This window comes from Piliocolobus tephrosceles, chromosome 15 (genome assembly GCF_002776525.5).
Source record: "Piliocolobus tephrosceles isolate RC106 chromosome 15, ASM277652v3, whole genome shotgun sequence".
Taxonomy (NCBI): Eukaryota; Metazoa; Chordata; class Mammalia; order Primates; family Cercopithecidae; genus Piliocolobus; species Piliocolobus tephrosceles.
The window spans coordinates 47799807-47810441 of NC_045448.1; the positions used below are offsets into that span (position 1 = coordinate 47799807).

Consider the following 10635-nt stretch of genomic DNA (forward strand, 5'->3'; position numbering starts at 1 on the left):
GCTCGGTGCAAGGTCTGGGCAGGGTCTGTTCCAGGACATGACCTTAGGCAGAGTCTCCCTCAAGCCAACCAGCCTTCAGGAGGTGAGTTCTGAGCTGGCCATGTCCCCAGGTTTTCCTTGCTGGTGTGCTTAAAGGAGGCCCTCCTGTTTTTTTGGTTTTCTGTCCTGCCTGTTCATGCCCACTGCAGCTATTTTCAGTACAAGGCTGAGGGTTCTCAGGTCTGGGCGAGAGCTCGGTCCTCTTCAACAAGTTCTCAGAGTTCTGGTGAGCTCTGTGGGAAGCACGTGCTCTACCCTCTCCCATCTGGTTGGCAGCCTCCTTCACAAAGAGGTACTAGGTGGCGAAGGATAGGAAGCAGGCAGCCCTCGCTTTAGTGTAGCCACTGACACTGCCAGAAGTACAGCACAGCCAAATCCCAGAGTCCCCAAACTGTGCTTCAGCTCTCGCTGATGCCTCCTCATCCTCCTCCTCCACCCACACAACCCTGCAGACCCCAGACTGGGCTGTGGTTCTTCCCCATCTGTGGAACTGCACAATTCAGAGACAGCAGAGAAGATCTTGAGCAGTCAGGAGCCCCGGATCCTCTATTCTGCCATTGATTGACTTGCTGTGTGATGCCAAGAAAGTTGCTTAACCTCTCTGAGCCTGTCTTGTCATCTGTGAAATGGGATATAATTTTCTTTGCTGTCCTAGGATTTTGGGGAGCTTACTGAGTAAATGCAGATAAAAACACAGTGAACTGGCAAACATGACATGTGGCAGGAAGGGGAGTTAATCAGGGAGACCAACAACGCCTCCATTATCCCCCTCACTCCCTAGAACAAAGGCACTGGCTGCTGGCATGATGGAGAGTTCGGAGAGGGGCGATGCTGGTGGGCTCTGTGGCCTCCCCTGGCCCCAGATCCTGTCCTGCCCCAGGAGGCTTCTGCCTGGGAAGGGGGTCCTGGTGCTTCCTCCACCCAGCAGGGAGCCATGGTAGCCCCGGGATGCAGGGAGCAGCAGCCTAGCACCCACACATGGGGCTATTTGCTGCAGTGCCTTCCTTTAGCGACCTCCACACAGCAGCCATGACACTGGACCCACCCCAGAGAAGTGTGGTGGGACCTGGCCTCAGCCAGCATCCGGCTTCCCTGCTACTCTTCAGCTCCATGACCTCCTCCTCAGCCTAAGCACTGCCAAGAGGCCCCAGCACACCTGGAAAACAAGGAGGGTGGGCAGCAGTGTGACTGCCCAGGGCTCTGCTCTCAGTGTGGGGGGCAGAGAAGCACTGGATGTCACTGGTCTAACTCACCACTCAATCATTCATTCAGTTATCCACCAATTATGTCCTTGACGATGATTAAAGAGCACTGCGCCTATGAGGGATGATTAAGATATTCTAGTTAAGGACCCAAAGAAAATGCATTTTCAAAAGTACCCTTCCAGGCCAGTTATGTAACAGCATAGGACACAACAACACACCCGAGAGGCAGTGACCAACCGGACTGCAGCAGGTGCCACACTGCAGGGGGGCTGAGGCCCAGAGGACTGGACCATGCAGAGGGTGGTGTGGCCGGGTGAGCTACAGGGAAGGAAATGTGCCTCGGCCTCCCCTCCTGCACAGAGAGGCAGGGCAGGGCTCACCAACATGGTTGCCGAGATCTGGGGAGCAGATGCTACTCAGGGTTACCAGGCACTGCACCCATGGGTTAGAGCCTTCAGTCTTTAAAGTAACCCCATGGGGTAAGAACCAGCATGGTCTTCACTTTAGAGAGGAGGCAACTGAGGCAAGGAGAAGTATATCTACTCACCGAGACCACACAGTTTGAATATGTTAGAATCAGGACATAAATCCAGGCAAGCAGGCTGGCTGCAGTGCTGGTGTGTTTAGAGTCTACACTAAACTATACTGGAAGGATATGAACCAATAGTCTTCCCAGATATAAGAACATCTGAGCTAAGAAGGGGCTCAAAGGACCTTGGGCATTCCCTTTGAGCCTCACCAAACTGAGGCACTGAATGGTGATACGTCCTGCCTAAAGCCACGCAGCCAGTTAGTGGCAGAATCAGGTCTAGACTCCTAGTGCCTGACTCACCGCTGTTCTCTACCCTAAGGACTCCAAGTGCATCAGCATAGGCATGGCCAGGAGTTCACGAGGAATGTAGACTGTCAGATCCCACCCCAGACCTACTCAACAGAAACTACATGGTAAGCAGATTCCCAGGTGATTCCCAGGCACCTCACAGTTTGAGAAGCACTGCTGCGTGTTATCCTACCTTCCTGGTCTGGAACATCTGTTGCTGTGAGTATAAAGACACTGTTTGAACATTGTAAAATCTGCAATTACAAGGTTCTGGATGCTTCATCTTGAGGTCACCTTGGAATGAGATCCTCTGGGATCTGGAGGAAGCAGATGGAGGAGAAACCCCAGAGCTCAATTTTTCTAAGGGCCCAGGCACACCACTTACCACTGACCTGCTAGTAAGCCAGGAACTTAGCCCTGAGTTGGGGGTTGACCAAGCACAGGGAGGAGGCAGCACTCACAGACAGAGTCCAGAGCATTCTCCACCATAGCCAGTGGCCGCCTGAAGAGGGGACCTAGAGTCACCTGGTAGGTGGCTAGGGAATGGCAGGATTTGGGGTAGAACTTCCGGGGGCCAGAGTCTCACAGCAGTGGTGGCAGCCAAGAGTTGGCTTAGGGTGAAAGACAAGGGGCTTCAGTACCCTTCTTCATTTTCTACCAGCACCTCCCCAACCTCTTGGAAAGTGCTGCGCTTCTTGCAGTTGCTAGTCCCTCCACCCACTGCTCTGCGGCAACTCTCCCTGTGTAGAAGCTCTGCAGAGAGTATAGAGACCATGTCGCTTAAAAAACTTTGGTGATGATCAGGGCTGGACTCTGCCCAAAGCACCCACTTTGGGCTCCACACACTTTCTGGGTTGCTTGCTGGTGACCCCATGCAGAGCCCCAGACCCTGTTAAGTCAGTGGAACTGGACAGAAAAAATGGAAGGGCCAGAAAGCTTGGGGAGGACTCCAGAGCTGGGGGTGACCACAGGAATAGACCAATGACCTTTTGTTGTTTCCAAGATCCTCTGAATCTGAGGCAGCCAAGCAAGGCAAGGGAGTACCGCTCCAGGTGTCAGGGATGGGGACACTTACTGAACACTTACCCAAGGCTACCACCACCATCTCCAGATCAAGCAGGAGTTTTTACCCGAAGCTCCCCAACAAGTCACTCAGCCTGCATTCTGCTCCTCAGATGCCCACCCTTCTCTCCAGCTCCTCCCCTCTGTGTGCAGCGCAACACTCACCCCTTCTGGGAAGCCTTGGTGCCCTCTCAGAACTGTGCTGGATTCTCTACCTGTCTATGTGAGCAGTGTGTGTGTGTGTTCGTGTGTGCTGTTTGTGAGTGTGAGAATTATGTGTGTAAGAAAGGGTGTGGGAGGGTGGGAGAGAGACACCTACCTTTGGCAATATTGATACAACTCTTCCAGGGAGGATGAGAGCTCAAGCTCTCAGCGAATCCCCCTCTGACTTGCTGGGTAACTTGGGCAACCTCTCTTCCTCTCTGAGCCTTGTGTAAAATGAGGAACGAGGTTTAAATTCACCCTCTTCAGGCTGGTCTTGGAGATGCTCTAGGGCTCCTCAGAGAAGACTTCAGGGAGTGGGTGTCATCTGAGGAAAGGCCCACTGGTCCGGACTCCAGGCCCCACCCCCAATTACAGCAGCTCTGCTCCTATTTGCTATAATGGGCTGATTGTTGGCTTTTGTTGACAAAATGGTCCACATGCCTGGGGAAAGTTCTGAAGGATCTTTGTGGTGCTTCCAGCTAGAATACTCTAGGAGTGTACCTTTGCTCCATTCGGCACAATTCTGAGCTGTTCAATGCTGGGGCCCTTGGGCATAGTCAAGACTGAGTGGAAATACATTCTCTCTCAGCTGGCTTGGCCCAGGAATAGCGGCAGACCATTTCTGGGAGTCCGTGGGAGAACAGGGGGGTCCAGGTACCTTTCTTGTCTCAGTGTTTGATGACCTGGCAGTGCCCCCACCTATTTTTTCTTCTTACCTTTCTCCACTCACCCAGAACTTCCCAAAGGAAGCTGCTCTCATTAAAACAAGGGAGGTTGAAAACGCTAATGCCACAGCCTTGTCCGGGAGGCAGTTCAGCTCCTGGAACTGAGTGCAATCCTGGAGAAAACCAAGTGGATGTGTGGCCCCTTTCCATGGAGCAATTAGCTGGATAACTGTCCAGTCGCTGCTAGACTTTATAGAGGCATAGGCTCAGATACAAAGAGACCAGACAGTCTCTCGCTCCAAAGGGGCTGGCCACAACCACCATGAAGACAGCAGTACCCACTGACTCAGCAATTTCACCAGCTGGAAGTCATCCCAAGGAGATATCACAGAAAGAAAAGGTCATCTTGCATAAAGATGATCACTGTGGCATTACTCAAAATAGCCCCAAACTGGAAAACACCCAGCTACCCAGCAATAGGGGTAGTAAATTACAGAACATCAACTAGATGGAATATTATGCACCCACTAAAATCAGCCTATGTGGAAACACAGAAACAACATCAGTAACAAAATGTTAATAAAACAGAAGCAACTCAGTACACATCAGTTAGTTTCCTTCCTTTTTCCTACAAAAGGCATGACAAGGAACTGCAGGGGAATGTGCAAACATGAAGAGTTGTGTTAGTGCAGTGGTATCATGAATGACTTGTTATCTTATTCATACAATAAATAATTATTGTTTACTATGGGCTAGGTCTGATGCTGGGTGCTGAGGATGGAGCAGTGAATGGTAATACATTTCCTGCTCTCCACTCAGAGTTTCAAATTTAAGAAGATATTTTCTTCCTAAATGTCCTTCAAAGCTGTCATAGCACCATCTTTCAATAAAAAATAGTTGATGAGACCGGGCATGGTGGCTCCCGTTTGTAATCCCAGCACACTGAAAGGCTGGGGTAGCAGGATTGCTTGAGCCTGGGAGTTTGACATCAGCCTGGGCAATGTATTGAGGCTCTGTCTCTTAAAAAAAAAAAAAAAAAATTAGCCAGGTATGGTGATGTGTACCTGTGGTCCCAGCTTCTTGGGAGGCTGTGGTGGAAAGATTGCTTGTGCCCAGGAGGTTGAGACTATGGTAAGCTGTATTCGCACCTCTGTACTCCAGCCTGGGCAATGGAGTAAAGACTGTGTCTCTTTAAAAAAAAAAAAAGTTGATGACAGAAATATGCAAGGAAGGGTGCACCTCTCCTTCTGGATAATGTATTTCATTCCAGATATCAAAACTATCTCCAGCTGGATTACATACATGTTAGAAGAAAGTTGAATGTAAATGTGGTAGTGACATTTTGGGCTTTCAATGTCTTAGTTTCCTTAGTAGCAAAAAGAGTTTTTAAAAATCTATGTTGAAAAAGAGGGAAAAAGTTAGGACTTGTAACTAATCTCGTGGCTGAATAATTAAGTGTGCCTAATTCTGAAAGTAGCAAGCTAAATTATGCAGTGCCAAAAGTGACAACTCTTATACCTACACCATCCCGTCTACAGCGGCATGATTTTAGCTTTATAGCTAAAAAACGCTGCCAGAAAACCTAATAAAAGGAAGCAAAAATATTTCTGTTTATATCAAAGCTGCCATTTGAGAAAGATTTTAAAATATGTTCTTTCCTATGTGTAAATCTGACAGCAGATGCATAATTGAAACCCCAGTGGAGAGTTTCCATTTAATCTTTTCAAAGTTAACTGATAAACATCCTTTAGGATGTGAGGTGATGGGTTAATTCTCTTTGGATTGTTTGGAATATCATTGAGCTGGAATACTGTCTTCAAGAACATTGTTTCATGCTAAAAGAACACAAGACGGTATCTTCAGGAGTTCATACAATCACAGGAAGTGCAGACAACATGCCAGAGGTCACACATGCATCTATGATGAGTGATGTTTGTCTTGGATGTTTATTAATTGGGGGAATGAATAAATGAATACATTCACATTAAAGCAAACTTGATTTCAACCCCTAGGGAATATGTCACATAGCATAAATGGGAGAAAGAATAATTACCCAGGATTTCAGTTCTGTGTAAGCAATCAGTATGAATAATTTAGACTACAAAGTGGATTTTTATTTCGCTTGAGCTATTCAGATTAACTTTCTACACAGCCTGAACGGCTGCTGAATAATCACAGGCAAAATTTTCCACTGGTACCGCACTGTGTAGACACACGTGTATCTACACGGTTGCAAACTGCCCAGCTGTGGATATGGGGCCCTGTTCAAACCAAATGTCAGGACAAACATTCTACTTCATCGTGCTGTTCCATGTAACCTTGAGTACACACAGCCATACCTAAACCTGTCATTACATCTTCCACCAGGTGAAAGCCCATTCCTGTTCCTTCTTCCCCTCCTCTACACACATGTGCTCTCAAGAGTGTGTGTGTGCACGTGCCCACACACGTGCACACACACATACACACACTGGTGCAAAAAAGGGCAGAAAGCAAGTGACTTCTGTCCTTAGACCACAGTTTGCCAGAAGTTCTCCTACTTGCTAGTGCCCCATCTCTGCCCTTTAGGCTGGCTCTTGCCTGTCTAGCTATCTAAGACTTGCCAGATGCTTCTAACTTGTCTGGTTTGTAACATTTGTCTTATCCTTCAAGTTTTCTCTGGACTTAATCTGTTGATGACGTGACCAATAGACCAGCAGACCAGTCCCTGCCCTGGACACACACACACACACACACACATACTCTCTTACACTCAGATAGACAGATAGACATTATTAAATACTTCAATCTCAAACAAGAACATTCCCACCAATTATATGCATGAAATTGGTGGATATTGCACAACTTGGTTTCTGGACCAAGCTGAACCCCTCATTAACTGTGTGACCACTGACAAGTCCCCTAACCCTGTGCCACATGAGATTGGACCAAAGGTCCCCTTCTTGTTCTAATCATCTTCAGTGAGGATGGCCAAGATATGTTTCTCATAAATGCTGCGATCCAGCTGCCCATGTTGGGATATGCCTTAATCTCTGCCATGTAGCATAAGCTTTAACCTTTCAATATACAGCCTGATACACACAATCATGTTATGGAATGAATGGAAGGAAAGGTTTCCTATACTAAAGTCTAGATGAACCATATACCTGGGTCTACACAACACACACACACACACACACACACATACATATGTCCTTTTGATTAGGCAGTATAAATAGCTAAATCAAATAATTTTGTTCCCCTGAATTCCACAGCCCTGTATGAACCATATACACTGTGATATTCATCAAATAAAACAGAGTACATGCTAATTTTCCTCTTCATTGGATAAAGAAGCAGATAAAGAATTCTGACTGCCCATTTTTTGTGGACTGAGCTTTGGCTCCCTGATCTGTTGAACCCATAAAAGCATCAATAATAATAATGATTGTCTCTGAAGATTCAGGCCATTTAAGAGAAAGGAATTATGTAAGCAGAAGAGAAACTGACCTGTGGAGATCTTTACTTAAACCTCATCCAAATGCATTTTGCAAAGAGAAAGCTGAAATGCCAATTACGCTACTTGGGGATTCAGCGGAACTTATCTGACTGATGGAAGTGACCAGTTTGAACCACTGACCCCAGAATATCCCAGCAGGGGCAATAACCAGCACTGTGTGGCTGTCTTGGCATCCCCACAGAGGGCTGGTTCAACCCAGGGCTGTACACGGGCTGGTTTGAATGTTTCCCTGCAGATTTTGGAAGCAACGTGCTGGGTCACTCGTAACATAACCACATGCTTCAGTGTAGCCCTCCTACATTGCTTGCCTACATCTGAAAACACAAATCAAGAAAGAGAATATAGTTCCTTTCCACTTGACTAAAGAACAGCCAATCCTGCCAGTAGACTAAAGGCTGGGGCATGGAACAATTTCCCAACACACTGACTTGATTTTGTGTAAATTACTGAAAGAGAAGCTTTAGAAGCTGTGGCTGGGCTCAGAATCAGTGCCTCCAAAGGGGTACCAAACGACAGATTGATGGAGCTCATCAGAGAGGCACAGAGACCACAGGCCATTGGAATGGGGCTTTATTTGGATGGACTCATGGCCGAAAAAGGAAAGGGACACTGCCAACAGCCTCCCCTTTAGCCTGTGGGTTCCATTAGGAAGCCAGAACACGTCACTGGGAAAAAGTGCTGTGGCCACCCAATATGTGCACAGGTGCCTCCAGGTGGAAGAAAGGGAAAGGGTGTGTTTACAAGAGAAAGCACAAGTCAACAATGAGCTATGGATGCATGATGTCATCCTCCAGGACTAAGCATCCTTAGTACTTTTAAAGCATTAAAAAAAAAAAAAAAAAAACTCTAGTTGCTATAGCAACTTGATGCAGCTCTTAAAAGGGGATTTTTGAGGGGGTCATTTTATATCTTCTATCACCATAACAACATGATATAGCTTTTTAAAGGGTATTTTTATCCAATTTGTGTGTGCCTTGGACGGGGGCCATATTTGCCTTTTCTATTTAAAATAATCAGATCAAGCATGACACATGAAAAATCATTGAAGGCAAGGAAGTGCTTTCATAGACTATACATATACACTTAGAGAGACATCTCTAGCTGCTCATATGCTGCACATGGAGGCAGCCTCTCTCCCTGCCTCCAACCAGCCATCTGCTGTGGCTTATCCTGGTCAGAGTCCATGCCTCTGCACCTGAACTGGCATACCAAACCACTCCAGAACGTGTGTCTATGAAATCCCTCACTTCTCAAGCCCAGCAAATCCAACCCCCTCCTCCAAAACTGCACAGGAGACAGTGCCTTGGGGTGACTAGAGGTGTGACCAGCCAAGTGCCTTCTTCCATCCTGGGATTCAAAGCAGGAGTTGGGGACACACAAAGCCTTGTCAAGGTGATAAGCATGCATTTCTGCTGCACTCTATACAGGTGAGTGGGGGGGGGGGCTTTGTTTCACATGACACCCAGGGAAAGTGGGGGATGGGAAAAGCGAGTGAGAGGAGAGGAAGAAAGAGGAATGAAGGGGTGGATGGAGAGCAGGGGTGGCTCCAGAATTTCTCCACAGGAGCTCAGAGGCAGCAGTCTGTCCACACAGAGAGGGGTGGGGGCTTGAAGGACTCTTTACACAGCATTCTTCATAAGGTTGAGAAAACGTGAACTGTTTATATCCAAAAAAAGGGAGAAGAGATGATGGAAAGAATAGGGGAACTATCCCTGCTCCCAGCTACCCCTTGGTACCACTAATGGCTGGAAAAAGTGGCAAGGGAACAAAGAAACGGTCAAGAAATTGGAGAAGGGGCTGGGAGTTGGGGGAGAACACAAGGAAGGGAGGCAGAACAGCAGCTGAAGTCCTGGCCTCAGGCTAACGGGTTTTACTTTTGGGGGGCAGGTAAGGGGCGGTATAGATTGTAGGAGAAGCAGGTGGGAAGGAGATCTAGGGAAAGTGATTCTGGGGCAAGTGGTCACCCTCTCCAGGGTAAAGGAGTTAGAGGCCACTGAGGGGGAAAACACTGTAAAAGAAGAAACGGGGGAGACTATGAAAAGAAATAAAAGCGCTGAGGGTGGAGAGAGAAGGGGCTTTTGAGATTATCCTGGAGAGGAAACTGAGGCCCGGGGGTTGTGGGTGGAAAATAGGAAGGAACAGGTAGCCCTTGGCACGTATTCTTAGAGGAGAAAACGGAGGCTCACAGAGGTCAGGTCACGGAGCCGGCCAGTGTTGGAGCGCAGGCGGCCCGGATTCTCCCCCATTAGGCCACACTGCCAGGCAAGCCACCGCGGGGTGAGCGCCAGAGGTGGGCTTTCCTCCCTCACTGAAAGCCGGGAGGGAGACAGAGAGAGAACGGGGGCCGGCGGAGAAGAGAGGGCGAGACAAAAGTAAGCAAAGGGACATTAGAAGGGAAGGGAGAGCCGAGGGACGCTGACCGAGCGGCCGAGCAGTGGAAAGGGCGGCAGGTGAAAGGCATAGAGAGGAAAGACGCGCGGGGGGGCGCGCCGCTCACCTATGGTTGACACCACGGTGCCCACGAAGTAGAAGGCGCCGGGGAAGTCCCAGCGCGGGCGCAGCGCGTCGGCGCGGACGCCGGCGGCCAGCGCGGCCTCGTAGTGCCGGAGGAAGGCGCGCAGCTCCGGCTCGGCCACGCCGTGCGCAGCGCTGAAGTTGCGCAGCGTGGCGCCCCAGCGCGCCCGCGCCTCCGCCTCGCCGGGGCTCTCCAGCGCGGAAAAGACTGTGGCACCCGCCACCAGGTAGAGGCCGATGAGCGCCGCCAGCAGCACGAAGCGGCCGGTGTCCTCGTTGAGGTGCGAGCGGCGGCAGCAGCAGCAGCAGCAGGAGGGGCGCGGCAGGCGGCGGCGGCTACGGCGGGGCGGGGGCCGGGGGCTGCGGGAGGACATGGTCCGGAGCTCAGCCCCGGGGCCGGGGCGGCGCTCGGGGCCCGGGCCGCGACATCCCCCCGGCGGGAGCAGGAGCGTGAGGATGGTGGCCAGGGGTCCGGGGCCGCCGCGGAGCCCCTCGCCGCCTTCCCAGAGCCCGGACGGAGGGGCGCCTCCGTCTCCTCCCCGGCACTCAGGCCACACGCGAGTCCCGTGGCCCAGCGGGTGCCCGGGCAGGGGCGCTCCTCTCCGCGCCCCGACGCCTCGCCGGCTC

General features: G+C 50.0%; 1 protein-coding gene across 1 annotated transcript in view; it reads right to left on the reverse strand.

Annotated features, from left to right (window-relative positions):
• KCNK12 (potassium two pore domain channel subfamily K member 12) overlaps window positions 1-10404 on the reverse strand; it is a 51117-nt gene extending 40713 nt beyond the window's left edge. The window contains exon 1 of the mRNA XM_023223894.2: window positions 9992-10404. Within this exon, the coding sequence (XP_023079662.1) occupies window positions 9992-10382 (391 nt within the window). The 5' untranslated portion in view covers window positions 10383-10404. The remainder of the gene's footprint in view (window positions 1-9991) is intronic.
• Between the last annotated feature and the right edge of the window lie 231 nt (window positions 10405-10635).